Source organism: Toxorhynchites rutilus, chromosome 2, assembly GCF_029784135.1.
Source record: "Toxorhynchites rutilus septentrionalis strain SRP chromosome 2, ASM2978413v1, whole genome shotgun sequence".
In the NCBI taxonomy this organism is placed as follows: Eukaryota; Metazoa; Arthropoda; class Insecta; order Diptera; family Culicidae; genus Toxorhynchites; species Toxorhynchites rutilus.
The window spans coordinates 225,392,713-225,417,701 of record NC_073745.1 but is presented as its reverse complement, the minus strand read 5'-3'; the positions used below and the strand labels follow the sequence as shown (position 1 = coordinate 225,417,701).

The 24,989-nt window shown below is 39.4% G+C and overlaps 1 protein-coding gene across 1 annotated transcript in view; it reads right to left on the bottom strand.

The window, feature by feature from the left end:
- Positions 1 to 24,989, bottom strand: part of LOC129764351 (uncharacterized) — a 283,887-nt gene that overhangs the window by 10,632 nt on the left and 248,266 nt on the right. The window contains exons 5-9 of the mRNA XM_055763339.1: positions 11,867 to 11,990; positions 7,241 to 8,033; positions 546 to 1,306; positions 319 to 480; positions 50 to 253 (exon numbers count right to left, since the gene is read on the bottom strand). Coding sequence (XP_055619314.1) covers positions 50 to 253; positions 319 to 480; positions 546 to 1,306; positions 7,241 to 8,033; positions 11,867 to 11,990 — 2,044 coding nt within the window. The remainder of the gene's footprint in view (positions 1 to 49; positions 254 to 318; positions 481 to 545; positions 1,307 to 7,240; positions 8,034 to 11,866; positions 11,991 to 24,989) is intronic.

The window sequence follows — 24,989 nt, the reverse complement described above, 5'->3', positions numbered from 1 at the left end:
TTTGAAATTCGAAATGACCATATTCATTGGCACCCTACTCTATACTAACCTTTCTAGCTCGTTCAAAAAATGCTGCTGGTGGAACTCGCATATCCGTTCGATGTTGCCGAATATGACGTTTCGTTGGCCCCGTAAGGCTTGCGGTATGTCCTCGCGTAGAAGCTCCTGTGTGTAATTTTCGATTACGTACTGTAGGGACCGCACGTAGTCGCGTTCTGTTCCAATCATCTCGCGCATGATCAATAGAAGCGTTCTGCGAGAGATAAAGTCTTGTGTGAATAAATCAATCTTTAATAAGCACTGCAATCGAGTACTCACTTTTGCGTCTTCTGGTCAAACACATTATTCTCCTCGTAGTCCAACTGCAAGTTCGATGCGTGGCAGTACAAATGGGCGTTCGCCTGTAACGGTATCTGTAGATCTAGGGAAGGTTTTGAAATTCCTTCAAAGCAGTCCTCATCCAAATCATCACCATTGTTACTGAAATCGAGACGAAACAAACCATTATTCAAAGTTCCCTGTCTGATCAAAGCCATGATCCTCACCATCCATTCTTCGGGTCGTTGAGACTCTGGCAGGAACACGTTCGCTCGAGTTTCTCGTTGCCCTCGCAGCGATCGCACCCACCCAGACCCGAATCGGCCATCTTTGACTGCTCTTCCTCATCTTCATCGTGGTGATGTCGATGGTTGTGTATGTGTTCCGCCTTGCAGCGGTTCCCTTTGCTTTCCACTATCGTCGATACGCAGTTGAGTTCGGTAGACGGTTGACCAAATTTTCCCTTCTCCGGTGTGCTTGTCGCCGTGATCGTTTCGTCGGATAAACTTATATCTAAACTGATGTTGTCACTCGTGGTTGTAGTGATAGTTGAGTTGTTTGGATCTTTGTGATAACTACTGGCGGGTAACAGGTTTTTGAATTTCTCCATCAATACGGGCACATCCATTTTCTCGGCTAGCACAAACATTTCTGCCTGGGTTGACTCATCGTGTTTCGTATCAAGATCATGATCCTCGATTAAACTACACAATCGAACAGCGCCCTCTAGTCGCTCTCTGGTCTTCTCAAGATCTTCCTGGTGCTGATCAACACTTTCCTTCAACAGTTTTAGGGTGTCCCTGAGGATATCCAACTCTCCGGAGGCATCGTATAGATCTCTTCCTTTCGCCAGATGTTTTATGGATGTGAAATAAAATTTCTCGAATTCCTGACTGGAATGTTTCACGCTTTCGGCACTTTCCAGGGCGGATGATCCGTTGAAACCTTGCAACAATTTACTACCCTCGTTTCGAATCCATGAAATTACCTGCGATGGGAGAGATTTGGTGAGCAGGGGAGTACACAACATATTTTCACCACGGATTAGGAGTAATGAGAAATACATTTGTTAGTATTTATTATAGATCTACATTATTCAACAAAGCCGCTAGTCGATTGTGTGTCGAGCTTCCATTTTGTGCGAGTTGGTTCAATGATTAAGAATTTACATTTGTTTTTTATTTCAACCGAAAAGTATGTTTCGTACACAAATTAAAAGCGGTAAAATTTGTACAATTGCTTCGCGAACCATGCCATGTTGATATTTTACATTGGAATTAGTTCGGAGTGAAATGCCCAATAGATGTACACATGATTTGATAGAACTGTTCCTCATTATCATTAGCGATCGTTGCGTGTCAGGATTATTTGAATCGTATAAAATTGTCTACATAATATAATGATCACCCATTACCAATAACGATCACACGTTTGAGTGAATAATACAGAAAACTTACCTTTTAGGTGCTCAGAACAATTTAATGAGTTAAAAATCCAGAGACATATGTATTTTATAGCCGCAAATTTTTTTTTAGAGTCACCTAACTCTGGTACAGAGAGCATTGCGTTTCAAAATATTTGTAATTCGATAACCGAATAACAAATAATTTGAGTAATTGACGTTTTTATTTGTCGAGGAAAAGCGATTTTACTTATAAATAAAAGCAAGCAGAGTGAATAAATATGCTAAAAATGCGAACGAATAAGACAAAGGTAAATTAATTTGAGGTACAATATTTTATATATAGACAAATATTTTCCCACGTACATATTACCTATCAGCGCAGGAGAACGGCTGATCAGATTTGAATAGTCTATATATCATTGTCTACACCCAAATTAGAATGATCTAATATTTAAGATTGATAGAAAAAATCGAAAAAAAAAACGATTGCGTATGTGTTGTGTAGCGAAAAGTTCGACCAATTGTAGTTAATTTCTTCAATTGGAATTAACCATGACGACATTGAAATTGATATTCTGTTATGGTGAAAATTATTGCGAATTTCCAGGTGGAAGAAGCACATCGAAAAGCGTTGTGGCGTTATAGATCGCGAAAATCAATTTGTTCAATTTTTAGCTTCCTTTTGTGGGATAACCGTAGATGATGTTGGGTTCAAACTCGTCTCGGGATTTTTAAAGAAAATAATCGTTTTTTGGGTAAAACTGTATTAATTCCTTAAACTATGGTTTCCTTCGAGGGCAATACACTTGGAATATCTGTAGTAAGAAACGTCTAAGTCTTCAAAGTATGCCTCAGTGCCACTCTGCAGATTGCCTATTGGACTTAGGAGTGTGGTGATGGATCCACGTTTCATCCATCCAACGTCGAAAGAAGTCCACTCGATTACGCTTCAACAACGCCAAACCGGCTGTTGAATGGTCGACGGTCAGCAAACGCGGCACCCATCGCGCGGATACCTTTTTCATGTCCAAAATGTCGTGCAAAATGTATCCTACTCGTTCTTTTTATATGCCTACGACCTTAGCTAACTCGCGTAACTTCACTTTACGATCGTTCAGAACAAGTCGATGCACTTGTTTCACGATTTCTGGATTCGTAGCTTTCCAGAGCGAGGTGCATCTGTGGTGCTTGTACGACCCATTTCAAATTCACTAAACCACCGATAAACTGTTGTTCTAGAAGGAGCAGAAGTGGAATAACATTCCGTGAACCACTGCATTGAATGTTCAAGAGTTTTTCCCTTGAAAAAAATAATGTTTGATCAAAATACGATATTCCTCTTTTGCCATTTTCTATGCGAATGCTCAGGTAGTGACACTAAAACAACTGTAGTTTGTGAACAAATAAACGAAATGTAATGAAACTTCACACTTAAGATAGTGACAGATGAATCTCTCGAAATGGATCTTCTTTGTTTTTTTAGTGGCGCCATCTGTTGGAAAATCCCGGGGCTTTTCAGCCCATGTGACGGTTCGGCTGAAAAGTTCAGAATGTTGACGTCTAGATGGCGCCTCTTGCAAAAATCTACTTGATTATCACAAAGCACCATCTTTCAATACATACGTGTCAAAATTTGACAGCAATCGGTCGATTGGTTCGTGAGTTACAGCATTGAGTCTGAAGCAGCTTTTGTTATTGGGGAACTCCTTAAAGTGTCACAAATCAATGAAAACGATGGCAAAATTGCATGAATTGGGCTTTGAATTGCTTCCGCATCCACCGTATTCTCCAGATCTGGCCCTCAGCGACTATTTTCTGTTCGCAGACCTGAAGAGAATGCTCACTGGCAAGAAATTTAAGACCGATGATGAAGTGATCACCGAAACTGAGGCCTATTTTGAGGAAAACCCGAGAGGGTACTAGAAAAATGGTATCGAGTTGCAAGTTGCAAGATCGCTATAATCGCTATATCGCCCTCGATGGCAATTACGTTGAATAATAAAATTGAATTTCGCAAAAAAAAAATAGTTTTACTGTGTTACCTTATAAACTTTTCAGCCGAACTGTTAGTATGGGGCAATGAAGTTTAGGCAGATGCGAACGAAAGTGACAATCTTTCGTGCCACTTGCGCCACGAATTTCTGGCTCTATATTGATCTATAATATCATAGGGGATATTCATATCCTCGTAAAATTCGCAGCGTTCGGCATCCCTGTTGTTCGTCTGTACTGTTCAAACATAGTTTCTGGATCACACTGATAGATGAATAACCTGCAGAGTCAAGTTGTATTTTGGAGATCAAACCACTCATACTAAAGCTAAAAGTTAAAGGCAACTTTCTTTTAAAATCTCGACATTTCAAGATGGTGATTTTCAACATGATGATGTGTTAGATACCTGGAATCTGCATTTGAATCAGCTGTCATTGGGATCAAAAAACAATTTTTGTACCACCTGAATTGTACCACGTAGTTGAGATGTTAATACTTTCAGAGCATAACCAGTAAAATTGGCAGTGATCTTAGATTTTGATTACAGATCGACAGATTGCGTAAGTTGATCATTATAGCAAGCATTGAAAGATTGTGCGATCCGATCGAACTTGATTTAAGCATATTCGTGCAACAATTTACTTCCTATCAGTAGATGCAGTTGCAAATTGATGAAATTTGAATTTAAATTATTACTCGTTGTTATTTGTATACTACTTGAATAATTTTAATATTTGAATACTACTATTTTTTTAATCCCTAGCACTATTATTATACCAGTTGTATGCATATGAAACTGAAACTCACATATTAAGGTTATATTTCTCCGGCACGTAGCGTATCAGACACGTACCGGCACGCCCCGATAAATACATGATCTATTTATATTGTCAGACATATGATGGGGGCAAAAAAAACCAATACAATATTAAAAGATCTTTCGAACTTTTCGGAATTCCAGTCCACACTACGTAAAAGTAGGTAATTAGTAAATCATTTTTCCATTATCCATTTGCCAAAAATACTTTTGTTTCTCAATGTGTACTTTTAGGGTATGGCATAAAAAAATCCACTTCATTGTTTATTAAAAAATTAAATAAATAAAAACAAATAATTAAAAGTCAATATGACCTCCTCTGGCCTCGATAACCAACTGACTATGCTTTGGTTTTGTCGTGATACCACGAAATTCTGGAGGGGCTGAGGGTCCAGCTTGTCCCAGGCCTTTTTCAAGGGAGCAAAATCGTTTTGCTTGTTTGTGACGTCATTTTTGTCTACCTTGTTGTCCAAAATCGCCCATTAATTATCAATAGGATTCAAGCCAAGGTCTTTGAGGTGGCCACATCATTGGGTTGATCCGGGCCAATCGGAGAAATGCTGCTATTTTCTTTGCAGCATACTTCGGGTCATTATCTTGCTGGAAGGTGCAGGTATCCTCCAGTTCCAGTCTCGCACAAAATGTCCATGTAACCATTGGCAGTCATAATACCGTTGACCTGTACTAAATTTTCCGCACCAGTCCCAACTTCCACCACCGTGCTTCATAGTTGCAAATGCCTGTCTGGAGGCTCTTGACGGTCTTCCTCCACACATGGAGTCGCCTTTTCTTGTTAAAAGATTCGAACTAGGACTCGTCCAACCAAATAACGCGTTTCCAGAACCTTAGTGGCTTGTTGACATGGTCCTTCGCAAACTGAAGTCGTTTTTCTGTTGGTGTTGCTGATTGTCGGTCGCTTTTTGGCGAAGAAGCTCTTCAGGTCCCGTTCCACCAAGCGTCGTTGAATGGTGCGATTGGAAAGGTCCAGATCCAACATTTTATTAATCGCCCGAATGGTCGTTCGTGGGTTTTTATTTACTACCCGGATGATTAGCGTGTCGGTTCTTACATCAGTCTTACGTTTCGGTCCTCTTCCCGGTCGATCGGCAATGCTGCCGAGCATCTGATGCTTCCGAATGACCCGCTGGATGTAAAGCACAATCAAACCCCACCCATTTTCCGGAAGATTCCTTAGCGTCAAATACACGTCACTACGCACGAAAAGTTGACTACACAGCTAAGAAAATTATGTTTGTGTCAGAAACAAACAACCAGCTGTCAAAACCGAGGGGTGTATCGATGAAGAGAACACGGTAAAACTAATTTGTTTTTGAAATGTTTGATATGGTGTAGATAATATTCCACCTTATCAAAGAAACCATATTGTTTGATGAAAGTAAGAGTTTTAATATAATTTGTTGACGAATGACGAATGAATCGATCGATGATTCTAATTGGTAGGGTATCGTTTATGCTTGGTATTTTCGAGGAAAAATTGATTCCTCTTTAAGCGGTAATAATTCTTTTCCAGCTGAACGAAGTGGATTGTAATTATTTATACAAAAGATAAAGTGTCTAAGAGTTATATGCTTAATAATTATTGACCCGAAAACTTGTTCTAATAGCTTTAAATTTGCTTTGAAACCAGGCTAATAAAATCACAAATCCGTATATAAACTGGCGCCCGATCAGAAACCCATTTTAAGAACGTCGTTGTATGTTTGCTGAAACGGACCCGGTGAGGAGGGTCGAACGACAATGAAGTGTCTTTGTCACGGCAGGTGGAGAAGAAGTTTGGATTGAGTTGTTCCCAAGGGCCTTCGTCACGGCTAGAGAGGAATGAACTGCTAAGTTTAAAGTCTCTATAATTCAACATGAAGTAGAAGAAGAGTAAGAGATCCATTTAGTTCTTCCACCGGACTGAACGGATTGTTTGGTAAAAGCAGCAGTTCAATTATCGAATGGCCACGAATGCCGCTACTGATCGATGATTCTAATAGTCGGGGGTTGGAGAGGGGGTATTATTTGTGCTGGGTATTTCCGTGGATGAATCGATTCATCCTTTGAACGTTCATAATTCTTTCCCGGCTAAATGAAGTGGTATGATAATCTCTTTATTCGAAAGATGAAATATCTAAGAGCTATATGTACTTATTCATTGCTGAGCCAACGGTAGTCCTACGTCTACCTTGCGGTTATATCACATATATAACCCACCTCTAGTTTTGGCTCAGCTTCAAACGTTTTTCGAACACGTCGCTCGAACACGAACTCGTCGCAAACTCGGAGGATCATAGCCTTGCTCTGAGATATTGGAACACGTAATGATCATTCCCGTACAATCATTTCATGTTTGGCTGGAATGTCGTATTCTGCAAAACATTCGTTTTATAATATGAAGTGTTAATGTTAACGCCTTTTGGACACGGCGTAGACTAGATAACTATTGTGGAAGATTTATCCAAAAACCAAAATTGCAATGAACTAGGGTATCACTTCTGGTTCCAAATTACCCAATCGAAAATAATATAACTTTGTAGAAGACATGTGAAATGTCGCAAAAAACCTAACGGCAATCAAAATTGCCGGAAAAAACCACGGAAAACACAACTGACTGAGTCACGCTCGCGTATGGTTTGCACCCGTTTCGGAATAACTTCTGACACAACAACAAAAAAGTCGAAAGATTTAAAAAACAATACCATTACCTCATTTATTTCGTCGTCCAGAGTGCGCTGTCTTGTCATTTCCCTTAGTCTTTCTCTCCTTTGCTCCGTCAGCTGCTCCAGTTTGCGTGCAGCTCGGTCGACCTCCTGGAAGATGGTAATTACCTCGGCGAGCCGGGCATTGATGAGGTCCTTCTCGCTGGCCGGCGCCTCGTTCTGCTGATTATTACCGCTAATACGATTATTACTATTTAAACTACTGATTCTAACTAAATTTTTGGTTTGTTTAAGCGTTTGTTTGTTGTTGATAACTGTAAGCTTGTCCTGAAGTCGTTGTATGGTATTTGGTCCTTTGCGGCGCAGATTTTGCAATTCCGAGTCCATCAGGGCCCGACTCAGGGCCCGATGTTGTGAGTGAAGCTGTCTGCGCGTGGGTGACCCTCCCTGGGCCTCCGTTTCGCGGATGTCGTTCAGCACGGCGACCAGCTTCCGACCTGTTTCCACGCACTGGGCTTGCAATGGTTCAAGGGTGCGGAAGAAATCGACCCACTCGCGTTGATCGTGCACATGAAACCCTGAACATCGGATCGGCAGATTGTCGGTGCTGATGAAGTTTTTGAGAGTGTCATTGTTGAGATACTTGATGTGAACGTTCAAATTGTGTATCAATTCCTTTGGTGGGTGTTTGTTATCCGCGGGATCGTACGATCCGGACACGTAGATCGATCCAAACTTGAGATGGCCGCTTAGAAGTTGGAGCGCGCTGTCCAGTGTTTCGAGGAATGTGAGCTGCGAGCTGTCACTCAGCAACAGATGGATGGAATACTGGGAGGGACTGCAATGGAACGGAAAATATCGTATCAGTGATTGTATTATTGATCGTAATCGATCAATATTGGGATAGAACAGAAAATTCTACTTAAATTTTATTATGTTCGATTTCTGCGATATCAAATAAATATCTCTAAAATTGTGATACCATAGACGAATCTCAGAAAGAAACTCTCAGAAACTTATGAAACACTCTGGACGTGAAGACCTTACCTAATTATTTAGGCAAGCTTTCCGAAAATATATCTAGACTAACATATGGAAAGGGGTAAATCTTTTTGACCGTTTTTTATATTTTTTTTACTCAAAAATGGTAAGTCCTACAAAAAAGTGATCTATGGAAGAGTTTTAGGAAAATAATTGAATTTTCAGAAAAAATACTGAAAAAATATTTTTTGAGACCCTGCACTGAAAAAAATCGATTTCAAAAACTAAAAGTCGATTTTCTCAAAATGGTCATCTCAGATTTTGATGAAATGGTAGATAAACTATAGATAAATATGTGCCCTACAATTCTTCCATACATCGCAACTTATGCATATTTAAGGCAAAAAAGTTTTTCTAACTAAAATTTTTTCTCGAAAAACTTCTATTTTTTTCTTGAGTGTACAGTACTAGAAAACATCAATAACAGGTAGAAATGGAGTTATGGTGGCCCTTGGGTGCTAATGTACAGTTTTAAGCTGGTTTTTGTAGTCAAAAATAATTTGTATCAGTTCAGAGAGCAACAACAGCTCTCAAACAAAAGCCATCTGCCAAAAATCTCTTGATCAGTCCGTTAGGTATTGAATAGTTGATGTAGATTTAGGTATCTATTAAGAGTCACTAAATATATGATAATAAGAAATGGATTGTATGGAAAATAGAAGTTCAATTCACTGACTTCTGACAAAAACGACCAGCTGAGAATTTTATCGCTTCTTCCTAATTCATGGTCGTCAAACAAAATCGCGGAAGAGTTGGTTGAGCAAATGAAAAAAAATAGTGCAAGATCAGGGCATTCTTTGCAGTTCTAGTGCGTGAAGTGGCCACAAAATTGAAATAGAAAAACTCAAAGTTAGCGAGTTCTATGACAGTGATGATATCAGCAGGACAATGCCAGGAACTAACGATTTTGTATCTGAGCTTCGAAATGGTAAGAGAGAGCATGTCCATGATTTTTCAAGAGACTTGCAAGTTGCAACATAAATGTTGGGTTCATACTGTTTACGCAGTTGAGGCCAAAGCACTGTATATCGCTTGATGGTACAGGAACCCACAATGTTTGTGTATGTACCATTCATGAAAATGTAAAATTAATGGATAACAGCTTGAGAACGATTTCGCATACTGAAGTCATGTAAAAAATGCTATATAGTGTTCCAGAACGGACGACAGATTGCCATCTTCGTGCTTATAAGGATTGTGTTTCCAAAACATCAAATTCTGAAGAAACAAGTCTTATATTAGAGGAAAGCGGAAAAATAGAAATCTAAATAAAATGTTTGCGAAATAAAAAAGAATCTTTGACGCAAGAAGATTTTGTGATTTTTCAGAGAATCGTTCATTCATATTCAAAATGCGGCACAGGGTTATCACTAGAGTAACTCGCAAGCAACTATTCATCCATTTGAAATATACTACGAAAAAGATGGTAAACTAGAAATCGTAAGCTTTATAGTTATTTCAGAAGTTTTAACACACGACATTGTGGTAGTGCAGTTGTTTATAGAAGAATTGAAAGAACTTGTCAGAAAAATAATCGATTTTACTAAAATAAGTTTCATGTCCGATGAAGCAGCAACACACTACAAAAACAAAAAGAATTTCGCGAGTCTGTGTAATTTCAAAAAAGTTTACGGACTAGAAGCAGAATGGCATTTATTTGCCACCTCCCACGGGAAAGGACTCTGTGATGCAATAGGAGGGACTTTAAAACGAATGGCAAAGAGGGCAAGTCTTGCCCAAGATTGCGGAAACACAATCCCAACAGCACTAGAGTTTTATGATTGGGCAGTTAAAGAAAATGACAAATGTATCACGAAATTGAATTTCTGTTGCGTATTCAAAGAACAGCATATAAAAAAGGCGAGTGAGCTTGAGACACTATTCAATCACGCGAAAACAATATCGAGAGCACAAAAACTTCATTGCTTTATTTCTGTAGATGAAAATAAAATCGCAACCAAAAGGTTTTCAAATTCAGTAGATGATCCCAAAATCGTCAAAATAAGACGATCATAGTAAAGATATGATGTTTATATCCCTTAGAATATAAGTTAACATGTACATGGTATGAGATCAGATGAATAAAAATGAATTTAATGTCAAAAAATGTCATAAGTATTATTGCATTTGATTTGAAATAAAGACATCTAGAACACTCATTCAACATTTTGATTATTATAAATTTTTTTTAAATTTGGGTTGGCTTTCTGCACTGAAAAAAAATCATCAAAATCTGAGGTGACCATTTTGAGAAAATTGACTTTTAGTTTTTGGGATCGGTTTTTTTTCAGTGTAGGGTTTGAAAAAATATTTTTTTCTGAAAATTCAATTATTTTCCTAAAACTCTTCCATAGATCACTTTTTCGTAGGACTTACCATTTTCGAGTACAAAAAAATATATAAAATGGTCAAAAATATTTAGCCCTTTCCATATGTTAGTCTAGATAAATTTTAGGAAAACTAAGTATGCCAAGTTGCTTAATTAGGTAAGGTCTTCACGCCCAGAATGTTTCATAAAGGCTCTGGGAAGGTCATGCCAACATCTAGTTGAGTTGGAGCGCAATTCGTCCATAGAAGCGCTAAACTCTGGTAGTCTAATTGAAGCAAAAATCTATAAACCTAAACAAGCTCAGCTTTTCCCTCGTTGGAATGCGGACCTAAACAAATTGAGGATCGTTTCCCAGAGGTAGAATCTTCACGGCAAATTTAATATCGCCCAGCTGGGCGAGACGCGAATTGAAAACGGAATCTCGCATCACTCTCGCGACGGGAAATACGGTGCAAACATAAATCAACCCGAATCAATTTGCCACTCTGGACCGGGAATTGCGGCATAAGAAGCGCATGATCCGCTGAAAACTATGATCGGCTGGCGTGATATAATTGATGGAATCCTTCGTGCATTTGCACGTTTCCTTTTTGCAGAATTAGATCACATGTGGTGTTGATATTTTGTGCATTCGAAACTTGTTACCCCGGCGATGCCAGCCAGCATCGCTAATGTATCTTTGCATCGCGCGCAGCGTATGGATCTACGGCATGGAGTTGCAAAACACCACTTCCTATCGACAGTCAATAAGAGTTAATAAATTAAACTGTATAACTGTATCTGATTTATTTAGTAATTTGCGCCGATCAAGGGGGTACAAGAATATCTTTCGCTCCGTTGGCCGATTGGAGCGAAAAAGAGCGAAATAATTCCCAAGTATGCACCTCGTTGGTATCGAATTAGAAGAGTGCATCGCAACTCCGCATGGGCTTCTGGAGAAAAGTGAACGCGTGTGAATTGCTTCAATGAGTTGATTTATGCGGGAGGCAATCCTACACTTTCGAAAATTGTTGCAGCAGAAAAAGAATGATTTACTGTATTACTGAAATCACTTTTACGGTAGCATTTACGCACCCAATCCTGAGAAGGCGAGATTTTATTGCACTCAGCTGCATCGGCGGTTCGAAGCTCACGCAAGATGAGCTCGCCAATTACACCGTCCGACGTTCGAGCGTCTATATCGTACTTGCAAAATGTATATCGGCAGCTGATTAAAAACCCATGAATCCCGGCTTCCGAAGCCGAGCGTCTGGGTGATGGGATTGCAAACGAGGGATGCGGGAAAGAATTATGACACTCACCTTTGAATTGGTAGCGTGTTGTAATACAACAGAACGGTCGCAATTTCGTAACAGTTGAGTCCTGACGTGAGCACCTTCTCCGCGTCGATGAAGATCAGTGGGGAGTCTGATCGGTCATGTGTTCCTGTGTTATGAAGAGAGAGGAAAAATGCATTGGTAGGATTGTTCAGAATTGTTTCAGAGTAAGTAGCATTTGGTTTTGGAATACCATCTATTATTTTAATTGAATCAAGCTGTAAACATCAGTTGCAGCCTATCGACGACATTGCGCCTTGCTGACGCAGCAAATCAATTCACATGCACGCTCTAACAAGACCACCCCGACTAACCCTATTATCAGTAGACCTACCAGGGCGATCAACATAAACAAATATCCACGCGCCATGTGAATCAGGCGATAACTGAATGGTCAACATAATCAAACATTCACGCCCATTGGTGATCGTCAATAGTCCAGATCTACAACCTCGAAGTGTAATGCGACACAACGTGACGCATCATGAATGGGTCCCATCACGGGGATTGGTTTGGATGATTGACTTATGCTGACTCAGTTGGTTCAATTGATAAAAAATGTATCGATAAGGAATTCAGTTCAGTTCTAATGAGGCAATTTTCTGGCAATGTGCAGTTTGTGGCCTCTCCGCTCGTGAGACTGATCATATCTACCAGGTGTGCAAAGTTGAAATCATATGATTTTTTCAATGAAGAAAACTCATAACCTTCAGGAGCACCTCAAAATAATTTTATTCGAAATGATCCTCGTTTGATTTTTCCCATTTCGCCCATCTCTCAGGCAAATTCGTCTTTCAGCCGGAATTATGTGACTTTGCAGTGGATGGGTAAGCTTCATAAGGTGAAAGTAATGCGCTTGGAGTTTTCAAAATATATCCACCAGTGACAATCCGTCACCAGTGACAATCCGATGCAAAACCAACTTCCTTTGGTGCCATTGAAGAATCGTTTCACAACTGGTTTTGCGATGCTCCATTTGTCTTTCGTTCAATTCGTGTAGCACCTATTCTTCCAGTTTCTGGATCTTTCCCGTGGCTTTGATGAGGATGAGGATGAAAAATTTCTGTTCGGTACATCTTCAGTTTTTCAGACAATTTTTGTTGTGCTTGAGTTGGTTCTGTATCCAACAACTTCTCCAATCCGCCTTCAAACCGTTTCGTTGCACCAGGATGGTCATCGTCCTTCAGATCGGAATCATCACTTTTGAATTGCCGAAGCCATCTCACACATGTTTTACTGCTGGAGTATGTTCACCAAACGCTTCCACAAGTAAACGATGTGCTCCGACCGCTTTTTTCTTCAAATCTTTATTTCATCGAATTACATCAGTATTGCGTCTGCCAGTTACCCGTCTTATGCGTTGTTTTGTTTGTTTTAACGTTAAACGGAGTTTATTGAATAAAGTTAAGAGTTGTTTTCTTGATCGGTCCAATTGAGAAGGCCATATAATAAAGCGAGAAAAAGAGAAATAATATAAAGTGCATGTTAGTTTTCAATTCTAACAATAATTGGCGTCCACGTTCATCATATCAAACGTTCGACGTTCAAATGATTTTTATTCGGAACGAAACTCGACACTCACACAGAACAAACATTGGCTTTTCTTGGCAGAATTACACTTTTTTTTTGTTTAATCTGTGTTACATTAGGAGTGTCCAGAGAACATGCATTCCTTGACAAGATAAGTCCATTTGTTTAGATCACGGCCTGAGCGAAACAAGTGCGTCGCAAATGGACTACAGTTATGAAAATCCCAAAATATCGCATCATGAGTTGGCTGAACTGTTGAATTATCTAAAAATGTAGGTAAAACTATTTGGAGAATATCTGACCATCGTCGATAGAGAATCCAGGAGCGGTAAAAAGCAAAGAAGAGCTGATCTGATAAAAAAGTGGCTCTTTTCAATCGAAACCCAAAGTTGTGATCCAGAGATGCAGTAGAAATGGTAGGAGTCTCAGAATCCTATGTTCAGAAAACAAAAAAGCCATCTTTTTTTACCTGGTTTGAGATGTTTCAAGGTATAAATTGGGCCGTATAACGATAACATAATTGAAAGTTTCAAAGAAATTCTTGGGCTGACCACACACTCGCGATTTAGAGCTTTTCCCACCACTATATATGGTCAGATGTTTAACTTCCATTGTTTATTTCAAGCCGTGATTACTTCACCGTTAGCACTCTCGACCTATTATTAGAGGGGGACCCCGGTCTGGAAGTTCGAAAAAATCAAATTCCTTTTTTTTGCATTTTTGCACCCTTTATATTCCCTTACAAGTCTGGGAGCAGATGATTGTATAGTTCGTTTTTTTATAAGATAACTATAAGATAAACTTTGAATGGGCCGCCTCCCATTGCTCAATCTCCGGTAATGAGATGGCGGACTTCCTCTTACTGAGTGCCCAGGAAGACACATTGTTTGATAGATAAATTTCATACGATGAAAATGCAATTTTTGTGCAGAGCTCCCTCTTGAGTTGAGACACTGGAAGCCTTGAACGTAGATAAGGCTCGAGTCATTCAATATCTGGGCGCAATATTTATTCTGCAACAGCGCTCTTAGTGGTTCGATCTGGAATGTTTGGACAGCAATGTATTTTGGAATGCTTCCTCTTTCAGTGCTGAAAAGTTCGTCACGATTGTTTTGTTTCAAAGAAATTATACTTGATAGAAGCCGCGATCCGAAAAATAATTTTGGACACCCACTTAGAAAATCAGACGTGGTTAGGTTCAAGAATCGCGTCTGCAGCGTTCTTAAACATTCCCTTGAGTGCCATACTATTGAACGGCAGGATATTAGCAAACGTCGTAGTGGAACTAAGGATCGGAGCTGCATTTGAAGGTATTGGAACGATTAGGGCAAACCCAGACTGTCGGATTATGATATTGCCAGGAAAATTCAATGCCAGTCAAAGCACCGTCGGAAGGATTCTTATGCGAGAGAGATTTCGTGCTTTTCGGACCAGTAAGCAACCACATAAAACACTGAAACAGAATCTAGTGACCAGAAGACGTGCCCGGAAGTTGTACAATGATGTTCTTACGAAGTACGAAGAATGAACTCTCATGGATGACGAAACGCCGTGAAGATGGAGTTACTGGTCGAGGTGGTGTCACGTTCCTAGCAAGTTCAAATTCGTTTTTGCTGTTGAATTCACAAGAAAACTTATGATCTGGCAAGGTATTTGCAGCTGCGGACAAAAACCTCAGGTTTTAGTAACAAACAAGACTATGGATTCTTCGAACAACTATACTCTCAGTGAAGGAGTATGGCAGTTTCTGTTTTCAATCAGCTGCCAAAACACACCTCATTAAACTCGAGCGAATTCAGTATATTTGTCTCCGTATCGCGTTGGGATGTATGCCCTCAACGCATACCATGAGTCTCGAGGTTTTGGCAGGCCTACTCCCACTAAAAGATCGCTTCAATTTATTATCTCTTCGGTGTTTCATCCGGTGTAAGGTCATGAACCCATTGGTGATCGGAAATTTTGAGCAGCTGATCGAGCTAAATTTTCACTCCGGATTCATGAGTTCATATCATGAATTCATCTCCATGCAGGTTGATCCTTCTTCGTATATTACCAACCGTGTTTGTTTCCCTGACTACATCAATTCCTCTGTGCATTTTTATCTGTTCATGAAGCAAGATATCCATGGATATTCAGATTACCAACGATCGAGGATCGCTCCAACGATCTTCGATGAAAAGTATGGGGGTATCAATTGTGATAATATGTACTTTACTGATGGGTCCACTATAAACGAGTCCACAGGATTTGGAGTGTTCAACGAATTTTTTAGCACCTCACACAGTCTTCAGAATCCTTGCTCAGTGTATATTGCTGAATTGGCAGCAATTCGTTGGGCGCTGGACAGCGTCGCCTCACGACCTGTTGAACACTATTACATTGTAACGGATAGTCTTAGCTCTGTCGAAGCTATTCGTTCAGTGAGGCCGGAAAAGCACTCGCCGTACTTCCTTGAGAGAATACGAGAAATTTTGAGTGCTTTTTCCAGACGCTGTTATGTCATTACCTTTATCTGGGTCCCTTCACATTGCTCCATTTCGGGTAATGAGAGGGCTGACTCATTTACCTTTGCTAATGAGCAATTGAAGGCGATATTTATCAACGTCAAATCGCCTTCAATGAATTTTATTTTTTAGTCCGCAAAAATACCATCGATAACTGGCAACGCAAGTGGAATGAAGATGAATTGGGCCGGTGGTTACACTCGATTATCCCTAAGGTTAGCCTCGAACCGTGGTTCAAAAGTCTGGAATTGAGTCGGGACTTTATTCGCACCTTCTCCCGACTCATGTCCAATCACTGTTCGTTAGATGCACTACTCTTTCGTTTCAATCTTGCCAGCAGCAATCTCTGCGTTTGTGGCCAAGGTTATCACGACATCGAGCACATTGTTTGGTCGTGCGAGGTGTATCTGGTCGCCAGATCGAATTTAGAAAACTCCCTTCGGGCCCGAGGAAGACAGCCCAATGTGCCGGTGAGAGATGTGTTGGCTCGGTTAGACCTTGATTACATGTCCCATATATATGTTTTCCTTAAAGCTATAGATCTTCGTGTGTGATTGTCCCTACATCCTTATACCCTCCTTTCCTTCCTTTGTGGGTAATTCGTCCCCTTGCTATAAATAGTAGAATAAGTTGAAATGTAAATAAACTATAGATATACGAATAGATTTATGAAATGAGTGTTCATCAACATAGTTACAATTTCCTTATATCCCATCCTTCTCCTAAAAATATGTCACCCTCCTAAACTCGAGTACACCGCGAGTAATCGGTTTTCCACCTTACTAACCATAGATGTAAGAAAATTGTTTATATATATAGTTTTAAAATTATATTTAAGAATTCGGCTCCTTTAAACTTAAGTAACTGAGCCTGTAAAAATAAACGAATTAATAAAAAAAAAAGACTATGGATTCCGAACTGTACAAGCAGGAGTTCCTGAAAAAAGTATTCTTCCGCACATCATAGTTCACAATTTTTTTGGCCTAATTTGGCAAGCAGCCACTACAGCGGAGAAGGGTTACAGTGGTCTCGAGATAACGGGGTGGATTTATTCGAAAAGCCAATCAATCCACCCAACTGCCCACAATTTTGCCCAACTGAGAAATGGGCAATTGTCAAACAAAAGTTGATGAAGGGTGGAAAGGTGACATTGGGTTGTGTCCCTCGGGCCCGAAGAGAGTTTTCTAAATTCGATCTGGCTACAAGATACATCTCACAAGACCAAACAACATGCTCGATGTCGTGAGAACCTAGACCACAAACGCAGAGATTGTTGCTAACAAGATTTATACGAAAGTTTGTCCAAAAATGTGGTGAGTGGTATTCGAAGGAAATTTTTTTCGCAATTTTCCATTAAAGTGCAATAAATGATCTTCATTTTGAGTTCGCAATATTTTTATTTCATTAACATGGTTTTAAGATCCGGTTAATTAAATTTTTATTTAGCTTAGTAATTTATATGTTTGTAACATGTTTTTCTGTAGCGCTTTACCACATTTGACCCCCTTCCTGTTGATCGATTGATCTGAAATTTAGAACACACCTTTATCTCTGCAGTCATCATAAAACTGCGTGCGTAATTCATTATTTTAAAAATCCAAGACGGCGGCCGCTTCAAAATGGCGCATTACATATTTTCTCAGCATTACATAAATAAATAAGCATCATAAATATGGGTATCAAATGAAAGGGCTTGACTAGTAAAACACAGTTATGCATGAAAAATGCAAATCCAAAATGGCCGCCATCACAAAACGGCGGATTACATATTTTCTCAAAACAAACCCCATCAAAATGGGTATCAAATGAAGGGGCTTGACCAATAGATCACAGCTATTTATGGAAAATTCAAATCCAAGATGACCACTGAAACTAAAAAGCCAATTACTTTTTTAAACGGTTTCATTCAACCTGACCTGTTTGTATGTTTGTTTGTGTGTTTGTAGGGTTGTCCCACATTAATAAAAATTTGACCCCGTTCCTTTTGACTAATTGATCTGAAATTTGGAAGATATCTTTATATCTGCTGTCATTATGACACTGTGTATTCCATTATCAAAACTAGACACCGGATCGACTCCAACTTCAGAGAACACAATCCTTACATAAGGAATAAAACATATTTACCATTGATAAAACATTAATTATTGTAACAGCTAAAAAAATTTATGGCAATGTAGTTAACACTGCCCGTTAACCACAAAAACACTGTTTGCCACTGCCTTGTAAATTCACTTTATTGCGCCTTTGGTTATGCAAAAATCAAAACAAAATTTCTAGTGCAGCGAGAAACTCATTTTTTTTATATAGACTTACAATGAAAAAAATTGAATTTTTGTAAATTTGTAAATTTGGAAATTTTTGGAAATTTTTCATCAAATGCACCATTTATTTCATTGAAAAAATGCATGATCTCCTACAGTAGATCCTAAATAGTACGCATACGGTGAAAAACTTATCATCTTGTTGCATTTTCAACAAATTTAAACAGAATTTTCTGCCGGCGCCCTAAAATCGTGGTTTGTTACATAAAAATGACTTCTAAATTAATATCGTACATTTTTCGCAGCCAAAAAAAATTGGAGTACTGCCAGATACCTTCAGAAGTTTTGGTTGAGTAAAATATTGAAATAAAATTCCAAGTGTAGCGAAAATATTTTTCGAGAAATATAGTTGCCACTGTCTTACAAAGTGTTAAAATAACATGAGTTATCGGTTCCGTAAAACAACAGCGGTCGAGCCTCACAAATGAGGAGCTCAAAACATGTTTGTCGGTTATTGAATCACGTCTTGCATCTCGCACCGGAGGACCCGAATCGAACTGAGTCGTTGCATTCTACCATGTTCAGTGTATGGCTTTTGTGTTTATATTTATTGTTCGAAATATGTATGTAATGCGAATTTACGGTGGTGCCTGGAAGAAAGACGTGGAATATTTTTTACATCGACGAAAATTATGTTTTATGTATTGAGCGAATAATTGGAATCGAAGTGAAGTGATTAATGGGAGATTATGTAAAGTCACATGGATTTAATTGGAACACCGGATCGAAACACTGCGTGGTGCATAATGTCTTAAATATTCTGTTTCCAAAAATTAAGCAAAAAACATATTGATCATCACCAATTTTTTTCTATTTGTCAGAAAACACAAAGTTTTATCTCATCACTAATGTTTGCTACTATCACAACAAGAAAAAAATGCTTGCGGCTATAAATAGCGTGTGATAAACAGTCTGCTAACTAGAGACACATTTTCTTACCACTTTATTGTCCAACAGAGAGCTGACAAATATTCGCGTGGCTTGGGCAGAATAAATCAATACGTCGGAATGCTAAAAGCTCTCTATGCGTTTTATTTAAGCGGAGTCTTGCGTTTGCTCAAGGCAAGGCATCGAGGTCCGAGTGGAGACCTGCTGAAATCCTTCTTTATGGCGGGTGAGGTACGAGAAACCAATATTATTTACGATCGGCAGGGTATAAAATTTAGCGCGAAAGTTATTTATTCGAAATTTTATTCGAGGAGAAATTGGAAGCATATATACGTACAAGTGTTCAATACGTATGATTGTTTATGTTCCATAATTTCCGATTTGAGGATCTACGTGGGTGTCGAGTTTTTGTTGTGTTTGGTGTTTATGATGAGAGAGTCTCTCTAGATCCGATCTGGAACCATGAATCTTTGGTACCGTACATCACTTCAAGCCGAAGCATAATTTATGTACGCATGTTTCGCACGCTTTCTCGCGATTTCTGGCAATCTAATTCCAAAGATCTTTGGTGCCCTTGGGAGAAATTTCACATGCGGCTCTTGGCGCATATCGAGGGTTGTGCGTGTATAGCCAACGGTTATCATTTCGGAATCACGCTGGACTTGCCATTCATGGCTTCGATTGGTTTGTATGGTTTGTATTAGTATCGTACTTGCAATGTTAAGCTTCCCAACATTCCGGTAATGTTGCATGCACAGCATGTGTAAGGAGTTTGCAAGGTTCGGGGTTTGCCGGTCAGCTTGCTGGATGAACATTGAGTCATGGGAAAAAGGATGGAATCAATTTTGTGCTAACTTTCTGTCAGTTATTGTTTGGACCAAATTGTAATTCAGTCCTTTGTTCTCCTGCGTATAAATACATCTGAATTCTTCAAATTTAGAACAAGATTTGTTTGTTGTTGATTAATTTGAATAGCACTATCTACTGAGGCTTTTTTACCGATGCCAGGGAGCAAACAAGGCAGACAAAAAAATCGAGGGGTTGTATCCGAGACACGGCCACTCAGAACGTTGGACTACGCAATCTTTTTTTTCAATTTGTTGGTTTATCATTTCGGATACTATTTGCGAATATGTCGAAATTTCATAAATAACTCTTTAGTAGAAAGTTCCGGGGACCCTGAAAAGATTCGATTCTTTCTTGCCTTTGCGAGAACAATACACTAATTGGTCACATGTCGCAATTTGTTTCTTTATATCAATGCACGCATTGCACTGAGTATTTAACGAGAGGCATCTCCCGTGCATCGCCATTCAGCAAGCATCAAACACGCGTCTAACAGATGTACACAGTTGCAGCGATAAAAATGAAACATCGCGAGAATGACCGTTTATGAAATATCGTTTTTCTATTCTCGGTCAAGACCGTCAACAAAGCTAGGAGCTTGTTGCATCAGAACAGAGAGCAAATGCGAATGGCAACTAAATGTATCAAAGGTGACTTATTCACATGTACAGGAAATGAACAAGTTCTAAGTTTCGCGCAACGAGAACAAGCAACACACACAAAGCCAAACACTGATGGCTAGAAGAGACCTATAATCATTTGTACTCTACTCTTTTTTTCGCCTGCTTTGTCATGGCTCGGATGGTTGTGTTAATTGCAATGCCAGATTCAAGATTCAGGTGAAATTATTGCTAGCGTTCACAGCTTGAGGGGAAACATAAAACACAAAACGAGTAGAATAAGCGACCTTTGTTGTTTCGGGGAATTCTGAGAATTTTCCTCAGAGAAGATGGAATACTTATACGCAAGCGACAGCTTACTTACTATGCAAGGGTAGAGTTTACTTCGCAAATATTTTCTTTTTCCTCCTTCGACGTTTCTATTCTAGAGGCTGCATAAGTTGCCCGTTATTGAAAACTCTGTTCGAGAAAGCACACACATGGACAGAACAGATGTATGGGGAATTGGGAATGCTTCCAATTTTCATCAATTTAAATCATATACAGACTATGGAATTGTAATGTACAAATCTTAGAGAATTTCCGATTCGATTCGTATGCAAATCGTTAAAATCCGTTCGCAGCAAAAATAGTTATTAACGTTAAATTTATTTCATAAAAACGTGACCTGTTTTATGAATTGGCATCCCTCATGTAAGACGTAGTACTACGTCAAAAATAAAATCCTACGTTTTTATTTTCATTCGAATTTCATAAAAAATCATGATAATTGAGAGCGAAACTAGTTTTCCTTGTAGAATACATATGTAAAACAGAAGCGGCTGTCAATGCAATGTTTATTTTCTAAACCCGTTGCTAGTCTAATCTCTTACTGCTTGAAACGATACCCGGCACCGGATATTTTCCAATTATATTACAGGTTAGCTTATGTCGCGCCCCGTATATCTTCTTATGTAAGTTCGTTCACAAAGATTATTTTCAGTTCCACTAAATGTCAAACCCTATTTCAAATAATCGCATTACGCGCTGACAAACTACCAATAGCCCAACAAACGATCGATTTATACTGGATCATATCACCGGCAGCAGTGATTCAAATACGATTACATCCACGCAAGCATATTAGTCTCCTCTCCGTCCAAGTTATGGTTGAAATTTGTATTCGATAATTTCCAACATACGAATCAATCCCTGTCGATCGGTACTGGTACTGCTGCTGCTGCTGTTGCTACCGGTTCTTATGTTGGTCCGATGATGGCGGAACGCGGTGGCACACGCAGCGAAAACAACATCGCATAGGCTGAGCCATGTGTTCAGCTACCGAATATGAATGTTTGATAAGTATCCAGCTCGGTGGCAATGTTTTGATCTTGGTGGCATTTCGTTTGTCGGCTGTCGGTGGAATCGTGGCACGAGTAGAAACAAATAAATAAAAATAGGGGAGAGTGGTGCTAACCTAACCGGTTGTATCAAACCGATCCCCCATGGATCTCATGAATGGCACTGGCTACAGAATTTTCAGTAGTGGCAAAGAAAAACTGTCACCAACAGTTTGGTTGTATGGTGACATTTTTGTTAATCCGTTTAGATCATGATATGAAACGTCTACAGGGGTGAGATAAAAGTAATGATACTAGCACAGAATTCTTCGAAAAATGTACTGACTTAGATGCAATTGGTGGAGAAAAATTGCAAAAAGCTCAGACAGCCAGTTTTCGCAAGCCTCTTTTGAGACAAACTTGGTATCACCAAGAGCGTTTTGCATGGACCGGAAGAGATGATAATCACTTGGAGCCAGGTCCGGAATATACGGGGGGTGCAATAGAACATCCCATCCGAGCTCCCGTAGCTTCTGGCGGGTCATCAAAGATGTGTGAGGCCGAGTGTTGTCCTGTTGGAAAACAACACCATTCCTATTGATAATTTCTGGCTGCTTCTGGTCAATCAACTGCTTCAAACGGTCAAGCTGCTCACAGTAGAGAACCGAGTTGAGGGTCTGGCCATAGTTGAGCAGCTCATAGTGGATGATTCCCTTCCAATCCCTCCAAATACACAGCAAAACCTTCCTGGCCGTCAATCCGGCCTTGGCGATGGTTTGGGCCGGCTCACCGCGCTTCGACCACGACTTTTTTCGCTTTAGGTTGTCGTACGTGATCCATTATTCATCACCAGTCAAACGCCAGTCTTCAAAAATGGGTCGAGTTCGTTCCGTTTCAGCAGTGCATCGCAGGCGTTGATTTGGTCTATAAGATTTTTTGCAGCTTTTTATTGGAATCCAATCTTCTGCAAGTGGTTCCAAACGATTTTATGGTCTATACCTGTTGAGCTTAATGCCGTGCAGTGTTTCTACTGTGGAAAATACCGGCGAGTGTAAACTGAAGTGATAGTGGTATAAGTTAAGACTCTCACAGTGTTTTGATGCACATGAGTGTGCGGTGCAGTTTTCTAAGCGCGAAAGAATTCTGCAATGATAGGTGCATCTTGGTGCAACGACACGCTATGTTTTTTCATCTTTCCTTTTTAATACTAGCATGTACTGTATGAATTTGTTAGACAGAATGTGTATGGATATATTTTTAAGTTTCTTATGTGTCTGTAGTGGTAGCGGCAACGGACTTTTGTCAAAGGTAACGTGATTTTGCATCGGTGAGCAACTTAAGATACAGAGAACGTTTATTTTTATTTTTGTTTTATTTTTCGAAGTAGTGTTTATGTATGTATTTCTGCTCTCTGTTTTCTTAGCGAATACGCATATGGAACAAACATAGTGATGCTCCATTATTTTTCTTTATCTCGCCACTGCTTGGAAAATATTTGTTTCATATTTGATGTTTCTATGTTCTTCTTTACACTGTCACGCTGTTCGCCACTTTTTACTGCTGCGTGGAAGGGCTTTTAACACGTTGAGTGCCACGGTTTTCTAGCGATTGGATGGACATTTTTAAACGTACTAGGACCATCGTTTCTTATCGTAGTGGAAAGTATTTTCGTTCGAAAGGAACGTGGCAGTCAACGTGTTAACAGCTCTTTGAACGTAAAATTTCAATGTTTAAATATTAAAGGTTTATGGATTTTATTCTAATGCAGAGGAGATCTTTTCAAGCCTCCCTATAAGATCTTTATTCGCTACGAAACGTATTTGACTTTTGAGTTTTCGTTTCTTCGAGTAGTTGTTTTCGCTCTTACAAAATCAAATTACTTACCGGAGTTCCGGTTTTATTGCAGAGAAGACCTTTTCAGGTTATTTTTTAGTATTTTCAGCCGCTACAAAATTCATTTGATTTCTGATTGTTCGTTTCGTCGAACAGAGGAGATCTTTTCAGGTCACCCTTCAATATCGTTAGCCGCTACAAAATCTATTTGATTTTCTAGTTTTCGTTTCGTTAAGAAGAAAATTCGTTTCGCGCTTACGAGATCCTTTTGCAGAGCAGACCTTTTTAGGTCACCTTTTTTATATTATATCGCTACGAAATGCGTTTGATTTTCGCGTTTTTAGAATCACATCACTTACCACAGTGAATCCTGATTTTTCTCAACCATTCCCACTAACAACTATCCCTTCCATGATAAACGCTAGGGAACCACGCTATAGAGGCGATCCTTCTGGCCTTCGGGCGGCGAATATTATACTAACATTCCTTCCCTTCCCCTGGTGACTGTAAGGACGTGGCCGGCGTCGTTATTGACCATTTAAAGCTCGAATCACCGAAAATTGCACAACGAGAATGATTTGCTAGTCCCAAGCGTCATTCTGTGTGTTCTTTGTGCAATTTGGTTGGTTCAGGTCAATCACGGAGAGCAACTACGAATTGTACAGTCTACCCAAGCTCAAGCTCAAGCTCTATATTTTTATTCTCTGTTCGCATACTCTGCGAGTTGTTCTAAGTCGTCGTTCTTTGTATTTACATTCTTGATTTTCGAATCAGCTTCTCCCTTCTTTCATATACAGACCCCGTTCGATTTTGGCAACACGCCCGAATATTTCGTGTTGCCAAAATAGAACCGTGCCAGAAACGAATGGTTTTTTCATGATTTTTTTTCATTTAAAAAAAAATGGTTCAAAATATTTATCAATAAAAAATTACATGACTCGAATATTTTCGTTTTTGAACTCCCCAAGTACACTATAGTATACACTGAGGAGTCTACTGCTCCGGGGCTAAAGATGGCGAAATATAGAATAACTTTATGTCATGCGCAAATGCTACGGGTACTCTCAAATTGCTGATGTTTATAGTTAGAAAAACTAAGAACCTATAGGAACTTATATTCGAAAATTTTCCAGTAGAGTGGGAATTGAACCAAAGGCCGTTCTCCTTCTTGACAATTGTACGGCCCATCATTTCTAACATGAGCTGATTTCGGATGACGGCTTGATATAGGTCATTCATTCAAA